The 26483-nt window shown below is 52.8% G+C and overlaps 4 protein-coding genes and 1 non-coding gene across 10 annotated transcripts in view; 1 reads left to right on the top strand and 4 right to left on the bottom strand.

Moving 5' to 3' along the window:
- Positions 1–3190, bottom strand: part of FANCM (FA complementation group M) — a 58083-nt gene extending 54893 nt beyond the window's left edge. The window contains exons 1-3 of one of the 2 annotated variants that reach the window (XR_014955868.1): positions 2483–3035; positions 1294–1466; positions 360–437 (exon numbers count right to left, since the gene is read on the bottom strand). Coding sequence is in view for 1 of the 2 variants with exons in the window: in XM_085581067.1 (XP_085437193.1) it covers positions 360–437; positions 1294–1466; positions 2483–2912 (681 nt within the window). In the remaining variant the exon portion in view is untranslated. Of the gene's footprint in view, positions 1–359; positions 438–1293; positions 1467–2482 lie in introns of both variants that reach the window. The other variant, XM_085581067.1, reaches the window with a different exon arrangement.
- A 143-nt stretch (positions 3191–3333) lies between these two features.
- On the top strand, positions 3334–7408 carry FKBP3 (FKBP prolyl isomerase 3). The gene is made up of 7 exons (XM_021542460.4): positions 3334–3472; positions 3563–3664; positions 3741–3848; positions 4347–4482; positions 5380–5447; positions 6412–6509; positions 7181–7408. The coding sequence occupies exons 1-7, from the start codon at positions 3362–3364 to the stop codon at positions 7233–7235; spliced, it is 678 nt and encodes a 225-aa protein (XP_021398135.2). The 5' UTR covers positions 3334–3361; the 3' UTR covers positions 7236–7408.
- Positions 7409–7785: 377 nt separating this feature from the next.
- PRPF39 (pre-mRNA processing factor 39) lies at positions 7786–22418 on the bottom strand. 2 transcript variants are annotated; one of them, XM_021542457.4, is made up of 14 exons: positions 22358–22418; positions 18781–19132; positions 18290–18415; positions 17535–17653; positions 16614–16781; positions 15831–15987; positions 15021–15128; positions 12999–13163; positions 12564–12690; positions 12210–12478; positions 11480–11664; positions 10211–10285; positions 9562–9682; positions 7786–8462 (listed from the first exon to the last, which is right to left on the bottom strand). In XM_021542457.4, exons 2-14 carry the CDS (start codon positions 19108–19110, stop codon positions 8412–8414), a joined length of 2001 nt encoding a protein of 666 aa, XP_021398132.1. In that variant the 5' UTR covers positions 19111–19132; positions 22358–22418; the 3' UTR covers positions 7786–8411. The 2 variants fall into 2 exon arrangements, with proteins under 2 accessions (XP_021398132.1, XP_021398133.1); XM_021542458.4 differs by lacking the exons at positions 18290–18415; positions 18781–19132; positions 22358–22418 and adding an exon at positions 17781–18237.
- LOC116183775 (small nucleolar RNA SNORD127) lies at positions 12042–12127 on the bottom strand. The gene has a single exon (XR_004148468.1). It is a non-coding gene; the product is annotated as a small nucleolar RNA SNORD127 (small nucleolar RNA).
- A 1317-nt stretch (positions 22419–23735) lies between the features above and the next one.
- The window catches only part of TOGARAM1 (TOG array regulator of axonemal microtubules 1), a 33898-nt gene continuing 31150 nt past the window's right edge, over positions 23736–26483 (bottom strand). For 2 of the 4 annotated variants that reach the window (XM_085581069.1, XM_085581068.1), the window contains one exon: positions 23736–24915. In XM_085581069.1, coding sequence (XP_085437195.1) covers positions 24674–24915 — 242 coding nt within the window. In that variant the 3' untranslated portion in view covers positions 23736–24673. Of the gene's footprint in view, positions 24997–25156; positions 25888–26483 lie in introns of those variants that run through there. The other 2 variants (XM_085581070.1, XM_085581071.1) reach the window with 2 other exon arrangements.

Below are 26483 nucleotides of genomic sequence, written 5' to 3' on the forward strand. Positions count from 1 at the left end.
TACATAAAATGCATAAAATGCACCCACTATCTACAATAAAAATTGAAAGAAAGGTCAGGAAGTAGAATTCCAGACTTGGGGATTGGAAAGGAGCCTTAAATCCCATCCATCCCCATTTATAGTGGGACACCTCCCCCTAAATATAAATACTATATATTTATATAAATATTATGTATCCCATTATATATAAATAATATATGGTTTATGGCATGAGAAACACCAAACCTCATCAAGTAATGGATTGTAAAGTGATTCAGTCTGGATGTGGAATTCCTCAGGACCATGCAGAGGCTTCAGGAAAAGAAAAGAGCTTCCACTCCACCTTGATTTTTTACATCCTACAAGCAGCTGTGGCTCACCTTGGTGTCACTGCCTGGGGTGGCACTCAGGGCCAGGACCCGGAATTGATTGGTGTATTTGCTCAGTTCCCTCACAACCTAAGAACAGGAAAGCTTAATTAGTATCCTTAAAGGAGATTATTGCCTCATACAAACTGCCTCAATGAAAATACCCACTAAGTAGGAAAGTCTTAACAAAACATTCCAAAAATACTGAATCACAGAATGGTTTGGGTTGGAAGGGACTCTGAAGATCATCCAGTGCCACCCCTGCCATGGCAGGGACACTTCCACTGTCCCAGGCTGCTCCAGCCCCAGTGTCCAACCTGGCCTTGGGCACTGCCAGGGATCCAGGGGTATCCTGGAAATGTACCAAGAACAATCTGGAAAAATTAAGAAATTATTGCTCACTTGATTTAACAAAAGTATTGACAGCCCATTAACTAGGGTAAGCTGTCAAAAAGTGAGTCTGAAGAAAAACTCTAAAAAACCTAATTCACAGATTATTAATCCTGTGTAATCTGAACTCCACAAATATCCAATAAACTTCCCCAGGGTATCAAAGTAACTTTTAGGTCACCTATTGCTCTCAGGAGATCAACCCATGATAATGAAACAAAGTCTTGGCTAAGCAACACAAACCCCAAATTTAAAAAGAAATATTGAACTGACTAAAGAACCTTATAAAAACATTGGGTTTTTTAACATTGCCCAGCCAAAACGATTTTTGAACCAAAATTACAATTTAATGGAGGCCTTGCAAAAATACCTTACAGGTATTACTAACAAACAAGGCAATAACCACACACAGGCATGTTGGATGTCTTTCAAAGTTAAGGACCTCAAAGACAACCTCCCCACAGCAATGACAGTGATGCTGTATGGAGATCCTGGAAGCAATTCTGGGGAAGGTTTTTGTAACTGGGAGAAGAGAGTGGGGTGGCTCCAGCCCTACCTGGCAGTAGGCATGATTGCCAAGGGCTTTGTGGGCTTCATCAATAACCAGACATTTGATCTCCACAGCGGGACAGGTGCCTCGGGAGAGGTCATTGACCATTATCTGAGGTGTGAGGAAAAAGACTCTCTTGGTGTTCCACAGCTCCCGCCGGCCCAGAGCCTGGGTGCCTCCTGGAAATTAAAGAAACAGCGTTAGGGAACAACAAGGTATGGTCCATGATCTGACAGTGACAGGGCTGACAGACACATAAAATCATGGAATGGTTTGGGCTGGAAGGGACCTTAAAGCCCATCTCATTCCACCTCTGCCATGGCAGGGACACCTCCCACTGTCCCAGGCTGCTCCAGCCTGGCCTTGGGCACTGCCAGGGATCCAGGGGCAGCCACAGCTGCTCTGGGAATTCTGTGCCAGGGCCTGCCCACCCTCACTGAACACAGAATATTCACAGAATCATTGGGCTGGAAGAGACCTTCAAGATCATTGAGAACCCAGCCCCAAGACCTCAACTCAACCCTGGCACCCAGTGCCACATCCAGGCTTTGTTAAACACACCCAGGGATAGTGACTCCACCACCTCCTGGGCAGAACATCCCAGAACTTTATCGCTCTTTCCATGAAAAACCTTTTCCTGATATCCAACCTAAATTTCCCTTGGTGCAATACAATGAATAAGAAGACTCATTTTAATTTTTTGCAATAAAAAATAAATCCAGAACCATGGAAATTACGGCTGGGAAGCTCAAGATGCCTATTGCCTTAAACGTCATTTAAAAAACACCTCCAGGAAAGATCTGGGACTAAAAACAGGTTATGGGTTCAGTCATCAAGGCTGTTACCGCAGTGAGGACTAAACTGCGGCTCAGGGTGGCTGCGAGGATTTCATTAAAAATGAATGGAAAGTGACAAGGAAAGCGACACGGAAAGCGACGAGGGGGGGAGAAGGAGGGGCAAAACCAGCTCCAAAGTGGGTTAAAAGTGTCATTATTCTTTGGCTTAAGCATCACACAGCACTCTGCGCACGCAGTGACCCACGGGGCTGCACCGCAGCGCTTCGCCCTTTATACAGGCGACTGGGGGTTTACCTACAAACCGAGGGCCATCCCTTCCAACACGTCTTATTTTCTCTGAGGTTTTGTCTCCCCCTCGCCGGGCTCCTCACGCCCCGCAGGTGCGGGCACGGCCGTACCTGTCATCTCCGCCATGTCCCGGGCCGGGATGCCCATGACGCGGGCGCACGCCTCCATCTGCTGAGCCACCAGCGGCTTGGTGGGGGCGAGGAACAGCACCTTGCCCGAGGGGAACCAGCGGTAGAAGTTGTACATGACCACGGCGGCCACGAAAGTCTTGCCCAGCCCGGTGGGCAGGCACACCAGGGTGTTGGCCAGCAGCGCGGCGCCGGCCATGCGCTCCTGGTAGGGGCGCACGGGCAGGTTGGTGGGGTAGATCCAGATGGAGCCCGCCGCCTCGCTGAAGCCCCGCGGCGAGCCGGGGTCGGCCGCGGCCGCGGCCGCCAGCAGCAGCTCGTCATCGCTGTCGCCGCCCGCGTCCCTGCGCTCGCCTCGGGCCTCGGGCGCCCGCCACACCTGAGGGAGAGTGCGCTGCCGGCCGCCGCTCATCCCGCCCCGCGCGCCGCCATCTTAGCCCGCCTCACGGCCGCCGCGGACACCAGCGCCCGGGGGACGGGACGGGAACCGCCCGGGGGACGGGACGGGAAGGGAGCCGCCCCCCGGCCCTCCCTCCGGCCGTGCCCCGGCTCTTCCCCCGCCCCGAGGCGCCCGCCAAGCCCGAGGCAGCTCCCGCCGCTCCCTCGCTCAGGGCGCGCCCCGAGGCGGCGCCATCTTGTCCGCCCCTCCCTCAGCGCCCCGCCCCAGAGCCCGCTGGAAGCCCGGCCGAGGCTGAGGGGGACGGAGCCTCCCCTTCTCCCCTGTCCTCCGCCCCGGAGCCTCCCGTTCTCCCCCGGCCCTCCTCCCCGGGACCCGCCCCGGAGCCTCCCGTTCTCCGCTGCCTTCCCGCGGCCCGCCCCTAGCCCTCCTCCGCGGAGGAGGAGCGGCAGGCGGGTGGGAAGATGGCGGCGGCCGCGGGCCCGGCGCAGCCCTGGAGCGCCGAGGAGCTGCGGAGCGAGGCGCTGGCCAAGAAGGAGATCATCAAGTTCCTGCAGGAGCACGCGGCGCAGGCGGTAATGGCGCGGCTCGGGGTCGTGAGGGGAGGTTTGGGTTCGGGTTCGGGTTCGGGTTCGCCCTCACCGCCTGGCGCGCGTGTCCCGCAGTTCCTGGCGGAGCACAAGCTGCTGGGGCAGGTGAAGAACGTGGCGAAGACGGCGAATAAGGAGCAGCTGATCGCGGCTTACACGCAGCTCTTCCACACGCAGGTGAGGGCGCGGGGACGGAGCCGGGCTCGGGCAGGGCAGGGCCCGTGGATGCGGCTCCTCATCCTTCCCCTCGCAGCGCTTCAAGGGCACGGACGGCGCCCAGAACGCGGCGGAGAAGGCGAAGCCGGCCAAGGCGGAGGAGGCCAAGGGGAAGGCGGTGAAGGCGGAGGAGGCTGTGGAGGAGGTTGGTGTGATGCCCTCGACTCGCGTTTTTCTCCTGGAAAACCAAATTATACGGGCGGCTTGTCTCGGAGTTAGGGGGATTTCAGGGAAAGGCTCTTCCCCAGAGGTGCTGGCACTGCCCAGGCTCCCCAGGGAATGGATGGTGACATTCCCGAGGCTGCCAGACCTCCAGGAACCTTTGGGCAGCACTGCCAGGGATGGACAGGGTGAGGTTGCTGGGGAGCTGGGCAGGGACAGGGATGGGACTCCACGATCCCTTTCAGCTCAGGAGATTGTGTGATCCCAAGTCTTAAAAACCTGGTTACATCAAGAAATCTGGTGTTCATGCCCCACCTTAACCTTAAGCTGCATTTCCCCCAAATGTTGCAGCCCTGCAGTAACATGAACACATCATTCACTAACAGTGTCTTCTTTGGTTCCTTAAACTCAGTGGTTGTTCAGTCTTAGATATCTGAGACTATTTAACCCACCAGTCATAACTCTCTTTTTATAACCTTAGGGGCCACCAAAGTATACCAAATCCATTTTAAAGAAGGGCGACAAAACCAACTTCCCAAAGAAGGGAGACACTGTCCACTGCTGGTACACAGGAAAACTGCAGGATGGGACAGTCTTCGATACCAATATTCAATCAAGTAAGGTTATGGATATAGAATTGTGCAGATAAACTCTTGGGGTTGGTTGCAAATGCTCCTACAGGGAATTACCTGGGCTCCTGTAGCAGATGTGAGCAGGGGTTTGCCCCTGGAAGTGTGTCTGGGAGCATTCCTGACAAACAGCTTTATCATGGTGGTGCTGAGCTGCCCTGCAGCTCCATGATCCTGATTTTCCATGAGCTAGCGAGGGCAGTATTTTAGGGCTGGCTGGTGTCAAGTGACAGGGCTGCATCCTGCCAGCCCTGCCCTCTGGCATTCCAGGCCCCAGGGAATGTGGAATGCAGGGAGTCAATCCAAAGGGGAGATGGTGCCTAGGGAACTCTAGCACCAGCAGTGTCCTGAATTTCTGTAAATAAACACATCTTGGGGCCGTTCTGTGGTAAATCTTTAAATATGGAGGCACTGGAATGAGAGGGATTCGGATACTCTGGTGTGCAATCTTCCCTGCTGGTGTTTTTGTGACAGATCAGGGGGTTTAGGGGTATGAAATGGTGCAGTACTGGCTGGAAAGGCTTTCCCAGCAGTGATGTCCCACGCCCAGGAGCAGTGTTCCAGAGTCACTGGAATACTCTCTGTAATTCCTCATACTTGTATGTTCCCTCTTGACTTTTCTTGGTTCCTTAATATGTCCATAACTTGTACAGTCAACTTGAGTAATTCAGGAAGGAGTTTTTGGGGTTTGAAAGGTGCTTTGGTGCAGCTTGAGCATTTAATGATGTTTTTAGTGCACAGTGTTAATATTTCCCTTGGAAATCTGATATTGGGCTAAAAATACTATTAGAAGAACAGCTATTTATACGAAGCATGATTGTAATGCCATTTCCTACAGAAGCGTGGAGTGTGCATGTGTGAAATGAACATAAAGCTCTTTTCCAGGTTCAAAGAAGAAAAAAGCAGCCAAGCCCTTGAGTTTCAAAGTTGGCGTAGGAAAAGTGATCCGAGGTGTAAGTAAAGTGTTCAGGGCTCTCTCAGAGTCCCGGGGCAGGTTTGTTCTGTGGTTTATGACTGGGGTGCAGTTTTTTGGGCTCTTTCTCGTGGGGGCAGATTGCAAAGGATTGCACTGGGAGGATGGAGCATTCATCCTCAGTCATTCCCTCCTCAGGCAGTGCATGGAACACAGGCTCTGTTCCCTGGGATCAGCCCTGGCAGTGTCTCACAGCAGCTGAGACTGATCCCCGGGCTCCATCCATCCCTGTTTACATTCCCTGGGCTTTACTCTGTGCCAGACCTTTCCATGGGGAAATTCCTGCTGTGCCCACCCTGAGCCTGCCCTGCCCAGCCTGAGGCCGTTCCCTCTCCTCCTGTCCCTGTTCCTGGAGCAGAGCCCGACCCCCCGGCTGTCCCCTCCTGGCAGGAGCTGTGAGAGCCACAAGGTCCCCTGAGCCTCCTCTGCTCCAGGCTGGGCAGGAGGAAGTCCTGATGTGGGAAGGGGCCGTGTCCATGGGCAGGGGCAGCGCTGCAGGAGCAGCATGGCCCAGGTTTATCCCTGTGCTTATCCCGGGTGTGTGGGTGCCAGAGCCTTCCCTCAGTGGGGACAGCGCCATTGCTGGGCACTCCCTGGGAAGGGAATTCTGAAGCTGGGAATGCTGATGGGATGTGCGTTCCCATTGCACGGGAGCACGGATCTGCTCTGTGGGGCTGGTGTGAGCAGAGAACACCCCTGGAGTGTTCCACGGGGCTGGGGAGGATGCCTGGGGCTGTGTGGCATTCCTGGAGCCACAGGAACTCCAGGAAAAGCTGGGAAGCGCAGTGGCCGCTGTCCCCCTGGGGCTGTGTGGCACAGGAAAAGCTGGGACACTCAGTGGCCGCTGTCCCCCTGGGCTGTGTGGCATTCCTGGAGCCACAGGAAAAGCTGGGAAGCGCAGTGGCCGCTGTCCCGTCACTGCTGGAGCTGCTCTGTCGTTGCAGTGGGATGAGGCCCTGCTGACCATGAGCAAAGGAGAGAAGGCCCAGCTGGAGATCGAGCCCGAGTGGGCCTATGGCAAGAAGGGGCAGCCCGATGCCAAGTATCCTTCATCCCTCTGACTCCTCAGGGAGCCTGGGAATGCTGGGGGCAGGAGGTGCTGTATGGACAGGGATACAGGAGAGGGGTTCCCATTACCCACAGCAGGCTCAGGGCATTCCTGCTCATGGAGTTCAGGGCACTTCCTGGCGGTGCAATTGCCCTTTTCTTTGGAGAACAACTCACGCAGGAGGAACCTGCTGCTGTTTCCACCTGCGTTTTTATTCCAGCTGCTTCTGCTTGATGGGGATCCTAACCCGTGTAGGGGAATGGGAGCAGGGAAGTTACACTTGGTTCTGGGGTACAGCTGAGGAGCGATCCCACAGGTTTCATGCAGCCCTGTTTCTTCTTCCCAGCCCTTCTGGAGCAGGGGAGGGGATTGTTCTCCAGTGCTGGAATGCTGTGCTCCGAAGGGCTGCCTGGCCACGTCTCCCCTGTGACAGTGGGACAGTGTAACCTCCCCACGCCTGCAGACAAGGCTGGGGCAGCTCAGGGCGGTGAGGAGCAGGGTGTGCTGTCCATGGAGCTGGCCCTGTCTCCTGACAGCTCCTTGCTGGATCCGGGGTGTCCGACCAGAGCCATCCCAGGGGCAGGGGAGCGGCTGGGGCCTCCCTGCCCAGGGAGGGGTCACTGCAGGGGCTCTTTCCTTTCAGTTTCCTTAACATTCACCTACAGGATCCCACCAAATGCAAAACTCTTCTTTGAAGTAGAGCTGGTGGATATTGAATGAAGAATTCCCTGTGCTGCTGGGAATCCATTTCTGCCAGAGAGAGCTTCCTGCTGGCGTTGCTGTAACTCCTGGCTCCGGTTCCAGCGGTGCCTTTGTGGAGATGAGCGCCGAGTGTTGTCCCTGCCCCGCTGCTGTAGTGACAGCCCCACCACTAAAGCAGAGTTTGTACCTGCCAGTGCCTCCCTTCTTTGTGTCTGTGCTCCCCCTGCCAGGGCTCCTTCCCTCCTGTGGAGCCCAATCCTGCAGCATTCCTGCTCCAAAGATCCATAGTCCCACACCCTGCCAGGGCTCCTTCCCTCCTGTGGAGCCCAACCCCACAGCATTCCCATCCCACAGCATTCCCACCCCACAATCCCACAGTGCATTCCACCCCACAGCATTCCTGCCCCATATTTGACAGCAGCTCTGCTGGCAGAGATCCAGCTGTTCCACAGGTGTTCCCAGATGTTCCTGTGCCACAGCCCCTCCTGTGAACACTGCCAGAGCTCAACCCAGGCATTCTCTTCTCCCTCCTGGCTCGAATGAGGCCATCCAAGAAAGCTCAGAGCACTACTGAATTCCTCGCTTTTATTACAAAAATGGGAATGATCACTTTGATCAAAATGAAAAAAGTTTTGCTCACACCGTGTACATGAAAAACTCTAAATACAAAACTCATCCCAAACACAGCTTGTGCTTTTAAAAAAGAATGAAGGTGGTTTAATCCCTGCTCCCTCCCACACTACAGAACCCGTGTGGCGGCTCTGCCAAGGCCCCCAGTTCCAGCACAGCTCCCTGGCAGTTGGGCTGGGAGTGGGACAAGCCTTGGCTCCAGCCCTGGGCCAGGCAGCAGAGCAGCTCTGGGGCAAAACCAACCCAAACCCCCACAGCTTCACCCACCCAATTATGGAATTGTGAGACCAACGAGAATTCTTCTGATACTCCATAAATTAGTGCAGGGAATTAAAAAAATCATTTATGGTAAATGAGAATTGTACAGAGACCATTTATCAGTTACCAGCACACGAATCTTGCTTCACACATACCCCGTGAGCAGCGGCTCGGTTCACATGCAGAGGACCAAAAGCAGGTGGCACAACAGTTCCTTCACAGCCCAAAATTAGAAAAATATAATTTTTTTTTTTTATTCCATCTTTGTTGAAACTGCAGCACAGTGAACTCCACTCCCTCTAGGGATCAGGTTGTGTGGTAATACTGTCCGTAATTCCAGGCGTTCTGGTAGTTGTACTGGAACCAAACACAGCAGCAGCATCAGCACCATGTCCCTGCCGGGGGGCACAGCCCACGCAGCTCCCCCAGCCCCGCGTGCCCAGCACGGCACCCCTGGAGTGCAGGACAGCGCTGCCATTCCCTCTGGAGCAGCCTGGGAAAGGCAGGGGTGGAGGTACCACAGGGCGCTGCCACAGGATGGATCCTCATCACAACAGAATCAAAATATCCCGAGCTGGAGGGACCCACAGGATCATCCCAGCCCCTGCCCCTGCCCAGCTCCCCAAAATCCCACCCTGTCCATCCCTGGCAGCGCTGCCCAAAGGCTCCTGCAGCTCTGGCAGCCTCGGGGCTGTGCCCATGCCCTGGGGAGCCTGGGCAGTGCCAGCCCCTCTGGGGAAGAGCCTTTCCTGATTCCAGCCTGAGCTGCCTGGCCCAGCTTCAAGCTGCCATTCCTGCAGTGCTGTGTGGGAAAGTCAGGGCGGTTCTCCTGGCCTAGCACTGGACAGTCTGCGCTGGATGAGACTTCTCCCACTGCCTGACTTTGGAAGGAATTCCCGAGCTGGCTGCAGACAATCCCACAGCAGGGCTACCCAGGGGTTGTGCCCCAGTTGTACCACTGCTCTCCCAGCTCGGGGCTCTGCACAGTCTGAACAACACTTTCCATAAAACCACTTCAAAACGTCCATGGATTTAAAAAAGACATGGATGTGGCAGTAGGAACCTGGGTCAGTGGGGGCCTTGTCAGTGCTGGTCTGGATGGTCTTAAGAGGGCTTTTCCAACCTCAATAATTCTATTCCAAGCGAAAATGCCCTGGAGGAAGAGCCTCAGAGGACAAGCTGATTTTGTTGGTGCTGTGTACCAGCAGAACCCATTCCAAGGCACTACAGGGATTACTGCCTGGAGACAGTCACTATCCAGGCACACAGGAAAGGGGCACCCCAAGCCAATCTGGGCACAACAGCTCCACACACCACAACCCTGCTGCCCTCCCCCTGTGGGACAGGACAGCCACCACACTGCTCCTCGCTGCACACGGAACACCCAGGAGGTGGCAGCAGGCCAAGGAGCTGAGTTTGCTTCCCAGGAGGAGGAAGTTTCAGGCTGCCCCAGTACCTGGTACCAGGCGTTGTAGTTGTAGGCGGCCTGGTTGACCTGCATGTCCCCGTCCATGAGCTGCGCCGACGCCAGCCCCGCCTCCTCCGTCAGCAGCTTCTTCTCATCGGGCTCCTCCGAGCTGCAAGGGAACACAGCCTTAGGCTGGCGCCTGGCAGGAACGCTGGCAGCTAAAACTGAGCTCAGCAGGCTGCCCTGGCCCAGCGGGCAGAGGGAACTGGGGTCAGGGAAGGAGAGGGATGTGCTTCAGGACAGGCTGGGTTTAAGCCGGTGCCCAAACTGAGACAGCAAAGGCACGTTTCTCTTGAGAGGCTCAACTCAACAACTCAAAAACTTATTTTCCAAAATTGCTTCTATCCCTGGAAGTGCCCAAGGCCAGCATGGATGGAGCTCTGAGCAGCCTATGGAAGGTGTCCCTGTCCAAAGCAGGTTTTAGGGCTTTAAGGTCCCTTCCAATGCAAACAATTCTATGATTATTTAAGGCAGCACAGCCCTATTTAGTCCACATTTCAAAGGACTAAAATAAAGCGATTCTATTCCCACATCAGTGGGTTCAAAGCTGACAAACACCTCCACTGAGAGCCTCAAGAACCCCCCAGAGGGAGGCTGCTCCCTGCCCTGCCCCAGGGCAGCGGGGCTCAGTCCGTACCCGTTCTCCGCCCGCCGCTTCAGCGTCTCCTGCTCCTTCAGCAGCGCCTGGTGCTCGTCGTAGGCATCCAGGAGCCTGGGGAGAGCACAGCCAGTCAAGCCTTGCCAGGTTTGAAACACCCGAGCAATGCCTACTGCAAACTAACAACACAGCAAACTGCACAGTAATGCATTCTAATGAGTGACCCACCACCAACAGGGGAAAGCCAACTCAGGTCCATTCACAACAGCTCCAGTTCACAACCTGCTCAACTTCCCTCACACTTCATGCGGTTTTTATCAAGCTCCTTTATAAAGAAGTTGTCTAGAAGTGATTTGTGATTCAGCTGCTCCTTCAGAGCCTGCTGGTGATGCCACCCACAGCAGCACAGAGATGTGGGAATCAGTGTTTAACACTGGAAATTATTCCAATCCCAAAGCAGCACCTACAGCCTTTGCTCATCCAGCAGGGAAGATCAAGTGTGGTTAATTCAGCACAGGAGAGTCCTGGCTAAAATTCTCATGTTGAAATACCCCCTGATCTGCGGCATCTCACAAAACCTGCAGCTTCTGACAGTGTGCTCTGGGTGAAGAGAGTTCCTTGTACTCATTCTGTGCTCTGGGATTATTTGGGAACTGCAAAATTCCTTGTGTTTACTCTGTCTCAGATCTCAAACTTGTACTGACTGGCAGAGGCAGCAGAATTTAAGGACAGCTATTGTTAAAAACATACAAAGCAGAAAAATTGACTTGTCATTAATCCTTCCACGTTATTTAGCTGCAAGATGTAAATAAAAACAATAGACAATTAAGAGAAAAAATATATAGTAACATTGAATTTACAACTTGCATTTCTGGTGTATCCTCCCACATAAGTGCACAGTTGTTGACACAGTGCTGAACACTGAAAAATCTGACCGGTGCAGTTTTGGAAACAAGCAGCAGCACCCAGGGAACAGAGTCTCAAAGGACACCTGTGCCACAGACCTGTCCCATTCCCCTGGGGAGCACCTCCCTTCACAGGGCTTAGCAAGGGGAAACCAACCACAGGAACACCTGGCAGGCAGCAGGGCTCTGCTCAGTGAGGTGCTGGGCACTTCAGGTAAAAGGGGCCATTATCCGAAAGGAGATTCCTGTATTAAAATCTATTCCTGTTCAACCAGGAGGTTGGTTTAGAAAAGCAGCTGTTCCTTACAAAGAGGAAATAATTTTACAGAAGCCACTGACCCCACCCTTTTCCCAGCACTCTCCCAGTGACCCCAGTTTGTCTACTGCCCACAGGACATCTTACTTGTTCACATCAGACCCAAAATCTTCCAGGAATTCCACTTTTCTCTGTGAGAACGTGATCCTCATTTTGATGGACAAGGCCCCATGGATGGCCTTGTCAAAGCAGCTCAGGATGTTCTCCTCGTTCTGCTTGAGGTCACCACTGTACTCCATCTCCAGCAGGTTCAGGTACAGTTTGGTGTTTTCCTGTGCAAAACAGGCATTAGGAGGTGCACGCCTGACCCTCACAGCAGGTACTTAACTCTGACTGTTACACACCATAATTCACCCCAGGAACACACAGTGACAGGCAATAAAGGGATTTTCCTCCCCCTGGGCTGGTTTGTTGCACAAACACACCAGAAGTGACCAACACCACAAACCCAGGTGCTGCACTTTGCTGGCAGCATCCAAGTGCTAGATATTCCTGTGCTGACAGCCAGCCACCAAACACTGCCCCCACACCAATAACACTGAACACACTGACAATGTTTAAGATTCTAAAAATTAAAATAAAGGTGCAAAGCACATTGTGCCTCTGATGGGAAAAGGGTGCAAACTTCCAGATCCCTGAACTGGGACCTTGGCAACGTCAGTTTAGAGGGACTGTTGTCTCCATGCAGTAATGGGACATTACATCCAGTTACAACTCCTGTCATCACTGTTGCCATGTTTCACAAAATGCTTTAGAGAGAGAAAGACACCAGGGGTGGTTTGAGTTTTGGGTAAGACAGCCAAGAGGGAACACATACTTTGTCCAGTTCTATGGCTTCTGACAGCACTTTTCTTGCCTTTGGCAGGTTTTTCTGCACTTTGAAGAGGTGCCGGGCGAGTTTGATGGCATAGAAGGAGGCTTCACTGATGGACTTGGCATTCCTGACAGCATCTTCCAGCAGCTGCTCTGCCTCCTCCATGTTGCCGTGCCGGCGCTCCAGGCTCACCCTGCGCAGGCGGATCATGGCCAGCCCCAGGATGCACTCCTCAAACGTCTTCAGGATCCTTCTGGCTTCATCAATGTTGCCTGCAACAGCAGGGAGGTGCTTTAGGACAGGGCAGACCCCAGAGCTCCCCAGCAGAACCCCCCTGAGAGGGAAGGCTGCCCTTACCCTGCTGCTCCTCGAAGGCTGCCCACAGCATGTGCACCATGGGCTTCTTGGGCAGGTGGATGGTGCAGGCCCTGCTGTACACGTGCCTCACGCCCTCGATGCTGTGGTTCTCCATGTATTTGGCATACTAGGGTTGGAAACAGAGCAGAGACCAGCCAGGTTAAAGCTTGTATTTGTCTCCAAGAACATGCCAGAACGATAAAATTCTTTTGTTTAAACCCATTCAGCACCTTTATGGAACCACTAGACTAGTTTCTGTAAGGAAGGACGTAGAGAGGCAACGCAGTTGGCAAATGCAGCAGTCAAATCTGGTTGCAAGCAGACCATCTCCTAATGCAACAGATATAGTTATAGATGAACAACGTTCCACAGGGTACAAGGGTTAGTCACCAGGTCAAGGTGTGCACCAGCAGAGCCGTGAGCTGCCTCCCTTACCTTGATCCAGAAGTCCTCATAGAGGGCACATGAAATGACACATCTCTCAAAGAGGACCACGACTCGCTCGTGAGTGCCATTCTCTATCTCAAACTCTAAGTACTCTTTCCAGTTTTTCAGCTGAATTTTCTCCAGAGGTTTTACATGAAAGTAAGGCCTCTTGATCTGCAAGAGTCACAGGATGCAACTGGTGATTACAAACACACCACCAAGGGGGGTCAAACAATCAACAGCCACACAGCCAACACTCAGTTCCTGCCGTTTCAGTGATCAGGGCTCCAGTGACACCTCCTCATCTACTCAATCCAGGGTACCCAGGTATGGATCAAGGGATTTACTGCAGTGCCATTCCAGACTAGAAACCTCCTTTCCTAGAGAGCTTTTGCAGTGCAAGTGTTTAGAGATGCTGGGGGAGGACCCAAGGCAGACCAGTGTCAGTGACATTATGGACACACTGGACACTGCCCTCATCCATCCACACAAGTGAAGTGCCCACTGTGGGACACCCAGCCCACAAATTCAACTCAGGATTTGGTTGAGAATCCTGACAAGGAAAGACAGAGCACTGAACTGGACTTCCTATCAAATATTTACATCAATCTGGATATAGTAAGACCACAAATTTAGCACATTGTGTTGTTATTGGTGGCTGCAAGAGGGGGCTGGGTGGGACAGAGCTCAGCACAGAAAATTAAACATTGCTCTGAATTGAAATTGCTTTGTCTGGCATCCTGCCAGAGATCCTTTGCTTTTTCTCACCATCCTTACTGCATTTGATTATCTCTCTCCTGTGCTGCAATCTCCTCTCAGATCCAAACCCATGGATGAAGGACTTAGAGTAATTAAGGAGAATCCAATTCTTCAAAGCCACCTGAAATTTAAAGCCAATCCCTCCCTTCAGGCTCCTCACTGATCTCTGGTGTGGAACCCAACGCTCTGTGGCCATTTTGCCCAGCTCACAGTCCCATTCCTGCTGGAAACAGCTCTAAGGAAGCCCCAGCCCCGGGTGGGCTCTGTGCCCAGCCACCTCACTGCTGTCCTTTATGGACAGGCTGGGCTCTGCTCCTCCCAGCCCCTGGGTGCCAGAGCAGACACTGGTGGTCCCAAGAGCACACTGTGGCCAGCAGCAAGGGGACACTCTGTTTCCCACACCTTTCCTGCCCAGTGCCCACAGTTCCAGTGTTCTCCCAGGTCCCACAGACTGGCAGCTGAAGGCTTCCCAAGGCAGGAATGTGGGACACTGCCTGCTCTGCTCCCTCGTGCCACGGGTCGCTGGCACAGAGCTCAGTGACAATGGCTCCCCACTCTGCTTGGGAGCTCCTGGGCTGTCAAGGCACCCGGCCAGTCCCACCCAGAGCAGTCAATCACCCACCACTTCTGGCATCACCCAACCCAGTGAAGAGTCTCTGAAAATCTGTCCCAGCTGGGTAACACAATGGACTCTTTAGAGTAAGAAGTACATTTAAAACAAGGATCATGTTTGCCAGGAAGAAAAATATCAAGACTGAGAATGAAAACCTCCTATTTTTTTCAAACAGAATCCAACCTAACTCTACAGCAAAAGCTGTATATTTGCAGTGATCAAATTATTTAATTAATTACTTTTAATACATTATACATAGGAGGTCCAAAACAAAAGCTACCTGATTAAGTGTGCAATGTTGCAATATAAAACCACAGGAATTTCACTCTCCTCTGAGCACAGGCTTACCTTTCAGAGGGAATCCCCTCCATCCCCTCATGCCTTTGCACCACCCCAGGGCATGAGCAGCACTAACTCCCAGGACTCACTGGCTTAGCAAACATTACAGCACCTTGCCTCTCTCCAAACACTGCTCTGGGATCTTTACGTCACCAGGTGCCTCTTCACAAGAAAAACGGCAGAGAAGTGAAACTTCCAGCTTTGAGTTTCTGTTCACTCCCCTCCCAGCAGTTTAAGTTAAGGCTGGTTCACAGAACTCCCAGCTCCCAGCCCTGCTCCCAAACCACTTGTTGGTGCTGCCTCACACAAACCCCACTTACCGCTTCCTCAAACGTCCACCTCTTACTGACTTCATGCTCGTTGTGGTTAAATATCTCCTGATGGATCTCAATGATTCTGTGCCTCATGTTCTCTATCTCAGTGATTAGCTAGAACAGAATGTTAGAAAATGTAACACAAGCAGACTTGGTATCACCTTTGTAAGTGCTTCCCTGTGCCAGTGACATGCCTGGATCCTCCCTGAGCAGCCAGGGAAGGGCTGGGACACTGCCTGATGGAGCCCTGGGCCTTAGCACACACAGCTGAACTGGTTTTCATCCTGTGCTAAAGCTAATTGGAGATTAAGGATGGATTTGGATCCAAGTCAGCCCTGCTTTCAGTCTGTCTGTGTTTTCACCACCAGCAATTCCTTTGGACAGCTCCAGGCTTTCCTAGGCCTGCAAGAGTCTGAACCTGCCCAGGCCACTGCTGATGAGGAGCTTTCTTAGACCACAGATCCCAATCTGCTGACCTGGAATAATTATTATTTGTTCCTAAGATTTTGTACATGGATTCTTTCATTTTCTAACTAGTTTCTTTAACAGCTCTGCCAGCGCTGGAAGGGGCTGTCCTGTTAGCACACGAGCCACTGGGCAGCGATGTGCAGGAGCTCTCTGGGCACAGCTCAGGGGGTGCAGTGGAAGCCCAGCCCCAGGGAAGGGCAGAGGTGCCTGTGCCCACCCCATGCAGATGCATTGGTGGGGTCAGTGATGTCCTGGTGCCACAGGGCACTGATATGTAGGAGCTCTCTGGGCACAGCCCAGCCCCAGGGAAGGACAGGGTGGCAGTCTGTGCCCAGCCCGTGCGGGTACCTTGGCGGGGTCGGTGATGTCCTCGGTGCCGCAGGGCAGCTCGTCCCCGTCCTCGCCGCTGTGGCCGCTGGCAGCCGCCAGCTCCTGGCGCAGCTGCACAAACTGCTCCGTGGTCAGGAAGTCTCGGGGCAGGTTGTTCTGGATGTGCTCTTTAAACCTAACAACAGCCACAAAGAGGCACTGCAAAGGGGCTGCACTGCTGCCCAACAGGGCACAGCTGTAAATCCCAGGGGGTTCTGCTCTGCTTCATGGCTCCTGAGTGACACTGAGCGCTGCCAGCTCACACCCAGAACTGCCAGCACCATCACCCTGTGCCAAAGGGACAGAACCCTTGCCATGCAAAAGAGAAAAATCAGTTACAAAGGAAATACTTTATTTCCCACAACAAGAGATCTGGGGAAGACTGTGTGCAATTTAACTTAGCTTGCTGCTCAAGTCTCCCTACCAGTGAAGAATTCCACTATCTAAAACTTAACCAGGATTCCTCTTTAGTCAGTTAAACTGGTGCTTCACCATACATGGGCACTGCACAAGTACTAAAGTCCAAAACTGCTCATTCTGATTTCTCAAAGACATCCTCTTTTCCTCCTCACACTTCCAAGGCCTGTTCTTATTCCACAACAAAGCCTCTGAAATCAAATTCCTCAAATGTGCATCAGTACCTTGAAACACTGAGTCCAACTGCCTGAGTATGTAAGTAAATAACTACCTACAACTGTTCCAGGTTCTTGTGCTGAGTATTCGCACCTCTCCCATGGCATTACCTCCCTGTTTTCCCTTTACCTCTGGAAGTGGTGGCTGTAGAGCTGCGTTGGGATTCCCAGGATACGGTCATAGATGGATGTAACTTCCCTTAGGTTTCCCTGGTCATTTTCCCAGTTTATATACATTTCCCAGAGTCTGTCAGAACGGAAATCTGTCCCAGCAGCCAGCACTGCATGCTCATAGGCTCTGAAAAAGGAAAGGTTTTACACTGGTTTCTGGATGCCAGGATAGAACAAGGAAGAAAAGTCCTGGCTCTTATTAAATGTTATGAGCACCCTCATTTATTTGAAACTAGACTTATAGTAATTATGTACATTCTTCAGCGTTTCCCAGGTATCTGCAGCAATGTGTCTAGAGATTCTGAAACCTCACACTCATTTTTTTTCCTCCAGCACTTCCACAACAGAACAAATACAGGCAAGAGCAAAAGCCACTGGCAGGAACATAAGATATTAGGAGAATACACAACCTTTACCACTTTTGTCTTGTATAGACCCCAAACCCACCAGTGCAGCAGTGTAACACCCAAAAGATGTGCAGCAATTCTGCAGCTTGATTCAGATTCATTTCCAGTTCAATTAAGCCTTCTGATCAAACTCTAGCCCAATCCTTTAACCAGGTCCACTGCCAACCACAGCAAGCAGACACATCCTAGCCATACCCTGGAAACTCCAAGGAATTAAATTCCAGGATTCCAAATGCTGCACTAAGTATTTCTTAACATCCAGACTGAAGCTCTCAAGCTTTTGCCCCTCGTACCATACTGTACAGTCTCTCCCTTCTTAAGGAAATTGGCTCATCACCTCTTCATTTAAAAATCCTTACAGTGGATTGTTATGAATTGCCTTACCAGGTTTGTTACGGATTTGCCCCTTGTCTTAAAAACACAATGAGCTGATCCCAGTGGTGTGTAGGGACATCGGGCTGCTCCCAACTCACCCCCTGATGGTACTGTTAGTTTCAGGATCAGCAGGGTCCAACGTCTCCTTTAGGAAGTTTATATAATGTATCCAAAGATCAACACTAAGAGGAATTGCCTGAAGCCCTCGGCGATAGACCTATGAAGAGAACATGAACTGTACTTCAAATCCTTAATGGGGTCCTAAGAGAGAGGCAACACTGTGTTATCCGGTGAACCTTAGAAATACTAATTACTGGAATTTTGTTTAAATAATCTACCATTACCATTCGGGTGGAGGTTGGATAGAACATGGCAATGTTCTGATCTCCACGTGCAGAGTCTTGATCTTCAAAGCGCAGCGGTCCCTGCATTCTGACCAGGTTGTGTGGGCAGGCTTTGGGGTACAGACCATAGGGCACAGACCCATTAGAGCATCATTGACAGCGTCTGACCAAAAATGCAATAAGATGGAGCAATTGTGACCAGCAAACCAACTATTATTGTTTTGAAAATGAGTAATAAATGGAAGTGACAGAAAAGCCCTGCCCTACTTGTTAAGCTGCAGTGTAATACAGAGGCTTGCACTGCAAAGCTTGACAAACTGTAGAGGTTTAACGCACCTGCCAACAAAGAGAGAGAACATTAGCTCCAAATGCCACAGCTGTGACACGTGCAAACACGTCCCTCGAGCCCTGGCCGTGCAGGGCAGGCACTGGCAGCCCAATGACTCGCAGTGGGACAGTCATTGTTGGCTTTGGGACTGGTGGCAGCGCTGGCCCCGGGCCCTACGTACCTCATCTGACTGTTTGATGTTGTCGTGGCGCTTCTCCAGGTCCGCGTATTTCTTCCAGTACCCATAGCAGTAGGGGTAGTGTGAGAAAAACCTGTCAAAGGCTTTCCTGGCTGCTGGCAAGTGGTTCTGTGGGAAACAGAGCGAGCACAATCAGTGCTTCCCTTAGCAACAGCTTCAGGTTATTTTAAATACAATTATTAACACTGTGTTGGAGATGTCTGCTGTTATTTTGACATTGACAATCCGAGCTACTGGAAGGTGTCCCTGAACATGGCAGGGAGGTGGAACTGGATGAGCTTTTTAAGTCACTTCCAGCCCAAACCATCCCGGCATTTTATGATTAAATGACAGCAGTGGCAAGGGCAGCTGCCTTAAATCAGCATCAGAGACAGCCTGATGTCCATTCCCCATTTGCCACTGGAATTCCATTACTTTAGTTTTCTTTGTTTATTTATTTTGGGGAGACTGAGGACAAAGGGGCAGGTACTAACCTCCTGCTCTACGTACTGCAGTAGATAAACCCATCCTGTGAAATCCTGCGGATTGTCCTCTACTACTTTCCAAAACTTGTCAAAATCCGGAGGGAAGTCAGCCTCAATGTCTGTGGTCTGCAAGCTCTCAATGTTTGGAATTTCGCTCTCCTGCGTGTTGTCCTCGTTGAGGTCCGGGGAGCTGTCCGGGGACTGCTCCATCTCGGTGACACTCATGATCTCGGTGCTGAAGTCCATGTGCTGCTCCTCGGGCGCGCTCTCGGCGCGGGGCTCCGCGCTCTCGTTGCCCACGGTGGGCTGCTCCTCCTCCGTGCTCTCGGCGTTCTCCATGGCAGCGCTGTGCGACTGGATCCTGCGGGAACAGCACCGCTCGGCACTCCTGCGCTGCCAGGCTCAGAGCGGCCCGGGTGCTGCAGGCACCCCGTACTTCACACAACCCCCATGACACCTGCCTCACGCATCAGCCTTGCTCAGCAATGCAAAATATTAACAGCACTCATAGATTTCCACATCTGCACATACAATCATTGCGGCTTTCTAAAAATCTATTGCAGGGAGCTAACGAGGTATAAAAGTGAATCATTAAAGTTTTCCTGTAGGAGTCTGGAGGACGTTAATTTAAATAAAGAATTATTTTCAAATTCCATAGAAACATTTAGGCTGGAAAAGCTGTCTATCAGGTCCAAGTCATTCCAGTAGTGCCAGGGCCACCTTGGACCCATGTCCCTAAAGTCATTACATTTTCCTACTTAGTACAAGTCAGTAAATTCTTTGTGAAATAAACAGGTGTTAAAGGGTGCCCTCAACACCAGGGTAAAGCAAAGACAAGAATTCCTGTCAGCACCAGCTCAGTTGGTGAACTCCAAACACACCCAGCAGCACCAGAGTGCCACAGAAATGCTCTGGTAGCCCCTGACCTGCAGCCCCTCACTCCCACCCACACCCAGTGCCAGGCGCTGCCTCCTGGCCCTTGGGACAGACTCCTGCTTCCTCCCACTCTCCCTTTGATGTCCCTGCCAGGAGCCACTGCCTGGCCCTGCCCTGCTGTGCCAGCGCCAGGCCAGCCTGACCTGGCTGGGTGCCAGCCAGCCTCGGCTGATCCCGGCCTTCCCAGCCGGAGCACTGAGCCGAGCCTGCTCCGTGCCCCGCCAGCTCAGGGATCCCAGGGAACACCACCCTGCAGGACACAACAGCTCCCAGCTGTGAGTGCAGCTGGCACGAGGGACAGTGCTGGGCTGCAACAAGCTGCACTACACTCCTGGCTCCTCCTGTGCTCTCCCCGGAGCAGGTGGCAAATACATTTGGGATTTCAAAAAGAAAGCACAAGTCCGCACCCCAGAACTCTCCAGGGTTCTTTCACACCGAAAGCCTTAAGAGACAACACCCAGACCACTGCTTTCACTTCAACAAGGGCGTGGAGAAGACACCACTACATACTGGGGTGAACTTGCCAGAAAGGAAAAATCTCTCTCCCTTATCTTCAGCAGCTTCAACTCCTATGATAACAGCCCATGTTTTCCCAGGAGTTCAGCAAGCCAAGGAACTTTGGCACAACGTTCAAGAGTTCATGTGGTCTACCCTGCAAGTTTTCTAACAACTGCTTTGTAAAGTATTTTTGCTCTGCATCATCAGGCAGCCACGGGCTTGGAGCAGCCTGGGGTACTGATGGGTGTCCCTGCTCAAGGCAGGCGGTGAAACTGGAGGCTTTGAAGTGCCTTCCAGCCCAAACCACTCTGTGACTGTGATTTTGACAAAAAAACCTCATTTGTAACTTGAAGTTATACATTAAGTATCAAAGAGCATCACTGTGCCTTTCCCAGCGCAACAGGCAGAGATCAGAATCACTCAAAAGCTGCTGCACTGCAAGAGAGGGCCTTGTGCAGGTTCTAAAATCCAGCAGTAAGAGGAGGGAGTGACACAAACTGCAGCCACAGCACTAGGAAAAGTAGTTTAAAGGCTATTTACAGCTGTAAAATTTGACATAACAGTGACAGAAGTAACTAGTGATACAAATTGCACCAGGAGAGGTTCATGTTGGATACTGGGAAATTTCTTCATGCAAAGCTGTCCAGCCCTGACACAGCTGCCCAGGGCAGTGCTGGCGTCCCCATCCCTGGGGAGGATTTTTTTTTTAATCCCTGGAGGGATTTAAAGCCCTGTGGATGTGGTACTTGGGGACACGGGGTGGCCCTGGCTGCACGGGAGAATGGTTGGACTAAATGATCATTCCTGATGATTCCACGGATTCTGTCAACATAGAAATGCAGTAATTCACAACCTAAACTTATCCTGGTGTTCAAGAGATGTTCTCTCCCTCTGGCTGATTCAGAAGACATATTCCATCTTAAAAAAAAACAGCTCACCAAATCCAACCATCTTCAGATTAGGAAAGAAAAAATAATGAGGGAGAAGCCGTAAGGATTGGCACACAAGGTCTGAGCTTGTGAAAATTCACAAGGACCGGCACACGTGGCTTCAAACTGAAACCAAGACAGTCTGACGGCTCTTCTAGTCTGATCCCTGGCATATCCCAAAATCTGGCAGCACTCCATGGCTTAAACCAGCCAATGCAACAGGCCACGAAAATCCGGGGGTGGGGCACACTAGGGAAACTTAATTCCGGGGTTATCACCTTAATTCCGGGGTTTCCACCTTAACTCCAAAGGGATTGACATCACACAAGCTAAACAACTGAATGAGAGTATCAGACAGCTACACATAACCTGGTATTAAATAATTGATGCCAACATACATTACTCAGCCTGTTGCCAGCACAAGACTGCTGTACACAAAACTGCCGCTCATAAACGTGAATGAACTAATGGAAGGCAAACAGGGAAACTGCAGAGGGCAGGAGTACGGAGCCTGGTCGGAGCTCTGCCCAGAGCGCTCCATTCACGCCTCTGATAAGGCGCTGCCGGACCCACCCGGGCAGGGCAGGCCCGGCGCGGCTGTGCCGGGATTAGGTTTGAATCACGGAACCATCTACTGGAAAAGCCCTTCAAGGCCATCGAGCCCCAGCCGTGCCTCCCCGCCAGCCCAGAGCTCGGAGTGCCACGTCCAGGAATTCCTGGGACACCTCCAGGGATGGGCACTCCAAACCTCCCTGGGCAGTGCCAAGGCCTGGCCACCCTTTCCATGGGGAAATTCCTGCTGTGCCCACCCTGAGCCTGGCCTGCCCAGCCTGCGGCCGTTCCCTCCGGACCAGGGCCCGGCCCGAGCAGTAACGCCACAGACCGCGCGGGCCCCGACCGGGGCTCCCGCGGGCCCGTTACTCGCCCAGCGGCCGTTCAGCGCAGCAAACACGGATACAAGGATACAACAGCGACACCGGGACACCCCCCAGGGCACATTCACCTCTCGGGCACACCCCAAGCCCGGCAGCGGCCGCGGGACGCGGCGGGGCCCACAGGGCGCTCGGCGGGCCCCGCGCGCGGGCGGCGCGGCCCGGCCCCCGCCCGCCTCGGCCTCCCGCCCAGGCCGTCCCTCAGCCCGGCCGCTCCCGAGCACTGTCGGAGCGCCCCGCTCTCCTGCCCTGAGCCCCGCGGCGCCGCAGCCCGCCGCCCCTCGCCGGTACCTGCCGGGGCCGCCACAGCCGGGCCCGCCACAGCCGCCGCCGCCTCGCCCGGGCCTCACGCAGCGCGCACGCGCACAGCGCCCGCCTGCCCCCGCGCGTGCGCACCGGCCGCCCCAGCGCCCGCCCCTTCCCGCCAAATGGCGGCGGAGCCCTGAGGGGCGGGGAGGTGAGACAGAGCCCGGTGCGGGAGTTAAATACACACAGCTCTGTACGGGAATAAATACAGCCCGGTAAAGGGAATTAAATATAGCTCTGTACGGGAATAAATACAGCCCGGTAAAGGGAATTAAATACGTACAGCTCTGTACGGGAATAAATACAGCCCGATAAAGGGAATTAAATACGTACAGCTCTGTATGGGAATAAATACAGCCCCCTCTGGAAACGCATCCTGGAATCATTTGGAGAGATTCACGCAGATCCTGCTGCCCACCCAGCAATGCCACTGCGGCCCTGAAGCCACTAAACCAAGTCACCCACACCATCTCCAGGAATTGCTGGGACACCTCCAGGATGGGCACTGCAAAGCTCCCTGGGCAGTGCCAATCCCTGAGCCCCCTTTCCATGGGGAAATTCCTGCTGTGCCCACCCTGAGCCTGCCCTGCCCAGCCTGAGGCCGTTCCCTCTCCTCCTGTCCCTGTTCCTGGAGCAGAGCCCGACCCCCCGGCTGTCCCCTCCTGGCAGGAGCTGTGAGAGCCACAAGGTCCCCTGAGCCTCCTTTGCTCCAGGCTCAGCCCCTTCCCAGCTCCTCAGGAACTCTCCATTCCCTTCCCAGCTCCTCAGGAACTCTCCAGCCCCTTCCCAGCTCCTCAGGGACTCTCCAGCCCCTTCCCAGCTCCTCAGGAACTCTCCAGCCCCTTCCCAGCTCCCTCAGGAACTCTCCAGCCCCTTCCCAGCTCCTCAGGAACTCTCCATTCCCTTCCCAGCTCCTCAGGAACTCTCCATTCCCTTCCCAGCTCCTCAGGAACTCTCCATTCCCTTCCCAGCTCCCTCAGGAACTCTCCAGCCCCTTCCCAGCTCCCTCAGGAACTCTCCAGCCCCTTCCCAGCTCCCTCAGGAACTCTCCAGCCCCTTCCCAGCTCCTCAGGAACTCTCCAGCCCCTTCCCAGCTCCGTTCCCTTCCCTGGACACGCTCCAGCTCCTCCATATCCCTTTTAAAGTGAGGGGCCCAGATCAATCCCAGGATTGGAGATGCCCCAGCAGTGCTGGCACAGCGGGACAGCCACTGCCCTGGCCCTGCTGCTACACTATTCCTGGTCCAGGCCATCTGCCCACCTTGGCACACTTGGGTTCACATTCAGCCGCTGTCACCAGGTTCCTTCACGCAGAGCAGCTCTTGAGTCCTTCCCCACCACCCCTCTGCAGAAATACATCCCTGTACAGAAATAAATCCTTTTATTTATAGATCTCATTGTGTTCAACGTCAAGTGTGTCCAGAGCCCGCAGCTGGGGAAGGAGAAGGGTTGGGGTTCCTTCTCCCCACTGCCCAGCCCTGAGACAACAAATACTGCACCACTGCCTGTGGGGGTACCAAAATACACGTTTTTCACTAACAGCACTGCATCACCGTGTCCAGGATTCTCTTCCACTTCTCCATGTAAAGTGCAGTGCTGATGTGACCGTGTGGTTCTTCACGGGCAATCCAGGGACAGGTCCTGGGCTGGAGCCTCTGGAGGGAAGCACAGATGGGCTGGAGCGGCTCCTCCATGGCCATGCTGGTGACAATGAGGGGAGCCAGCCCCACAGTGCCCAGCACAGCTCTCCCAGCATGGCCCAGTTCAGCCCCGCACAGTGTCCCACTTCAGTCCTGTAGGTCTGCCCAGCATGGTCCAGTTCAGTCCAGCAGGCTGGCCCAGCACAGCCCAGTTCAGGCCCTCAGACTGGACAAGTACAGCCCAGTTCAAGCCCTCAAGCCAGCCCAGCACAGCCCAGTTCAGCTGCCCAGGCTCTCCCAGCACAGCCCGGTTCAGCTGCCCAGGCTCTCCCAGCACAGCCCAGTTCAGCTCCGCAGGCTCTCCCAGCCCAGTTCAGGTACCCAGGCTCTCCCAGCACAGCCCAGTTCAGCTCCGCAGGCTCTCCCAGCCCAGTTCAGGTATCCAGGCTCTCCCAGCACAGCCCAGTTCAGCTGCCCAGGCTCTCCCAGCCTGGCTCCGGGCTCTCCCAGCCTGGCTCCGGGCTCTCTCCCGGTGCAGTCCAGCCCAGCCCGGCTCGCTCAGGCACTGTGGCCATTCCAGGGGCTGCTCCCGGCAGCACTGTCCGTGTGCCCGGCTCAGGCGGCGCTGGAGCTTCACCTGCGGGGATGGCCATTTCACAATTTTACGTTCCTGTCTCCAAAAGCTCCTCCAGGCTCTTCCTGACGTGCGGGGGCTGGGCTGCGGCGTGGGCGAGCAGGCCGGGGCCCATCTGTGCCCACAGCGCCTGGGCCAAGGCGGCCGTGGCCGTGCGGGGGCCGGGCACGGAGCCGCCGCTGGCCGAGCTGCCCAGCAGGTGCCACAGCACGGGCAGCACCTTCTGCTCCACGGCACAGGGCTTGCGCGGGTACAGCTCCGGCACCAGCTCTGCCAGGAGAAAATACTCATTTCAATTACAGTTTCAATGGGATCCCCGCCTTTGAGAGGGGTACAGCCCCAGCACCAGCTCTGCAAGAAAATATTGATTTAAATTACAATTCGGATGGGTTCCCAGCCTTTGAGAGAGGTACAGCCCCAGCACCAGCTCTGCCAGAAGAAAATATTCACTTAAATTACAGTTTCAATGGGATCCCGGCCTTTGAGAGGGGTACAGCCCCAGCACCAGCTCTGCCAGGAGAAAATATTTATTTAAATTACAATTTCGATGTGATCCCCGCCTTTGAGAGGGGTACAACTCCAGCACCAGCTCTACAAGAAAATATTCACTTAAATTACAATTTCAATGGGATCCCCAGCTTTAAGAGCAGTACAGCTCCAGCACCAGCTCTGCAAGAAAATATTCACTTAAATTACAATTTCAATGGGATCCCCAGCTTTAAGAGCGGTACAGCTCCAGCACCAGCTCTGCCAGAAGAAAGTATTCATTTAAATTACAATTTCAATGGGATCCCCATGTTTGAGAGGGGTACAGCTCCGGCACCAGCTTTATCAGGAGAAAATATTCATCTAAATTACAGTCGCAATGGGATCCCCATGTTTGAGAGGGATACAGCTCCAGCACCATCTCTGCAAGAAAATAGTCACTTAAATTACAATTTAGATGTGATCCCCAGCTTTGATAGGGGTACAGCTCCAGAGCTCACTCTGCAAGGCAGCAAGTGGAGCTCAGGATAAAACATTCATTTAAATTAAAATTTTGATGTGATCCCTGCCTTGAGAGGGGTTTAAAAGCACTTAAATCATCTCCTCAAACTGCTGCTGTACACAAGAGTTTGCTGTTGCAACATCATCAGCTCCCATAAAAAAATCCAGCTTTTTCCCACAACCACTCCTTTTATCCTGTCCCAGGAGTTTGCACAGTAGCACCAGTGCTGCTGATAATTGTACTTTTCCATTAAGCTAAAAAAAAAAAAAATAAATAAATAAAGGGGATTTTAGGTTGGGGTCTTTTTTCAGTTAGGAGTATCATAAATACCTTTATTTCTCACCGTGTAAGGTCTGGTATTCCCAATTTCCCCTCTATCTCACAAATAAGCAGTAGATATTTAAGAAAAAAAGCAGCCTTATATTGTAAACATAGAATCATAGAATGATGGGATATCCTGAGCTGGAAGGGACCTACAAGGATTATGAGTCCAACTCCTGGCCATACACAAATATATATAAAGTATGTATAAAAATAAATGTACATGTTCATAGGATTAAATATTTTCCTCAATAATGAATTCAGTGTTTCATTAGCAAATGTTTCCCTCTCTGTCAGAACAGCCTCTTCTGATATATAACACAAACCACTCCAAAAATCCCAGCAAGAGAGGGCTGTTTAAAGGCTGTTTAACACCCTCAGAAAGCACAAATTTAGGGATATTTCAAGAACAGCCTGACCACTGTGCTACTGAGTCCCATTTCACACAGAACTACTCTGAAAGTGAGCCAAAGAAATGTTTGGTTCAAGCATATTTCCCATAAAGACATTCCTTGTTCATTTAAAGCAT

Source organism: Lonchura striata, chromosome 5 (assembly GCF_050655825.1).
Source record: "Lonchura striata isolate lonStrDom1 chromosome 5, ASM5065582v1, whole genome shotgun sequence".
Lineage (NCBI taxonomy): Eukaryota > Metazoa > Chordata > Aves > Passeriformes > Estrildidae > Lonchura > Lonchura striata.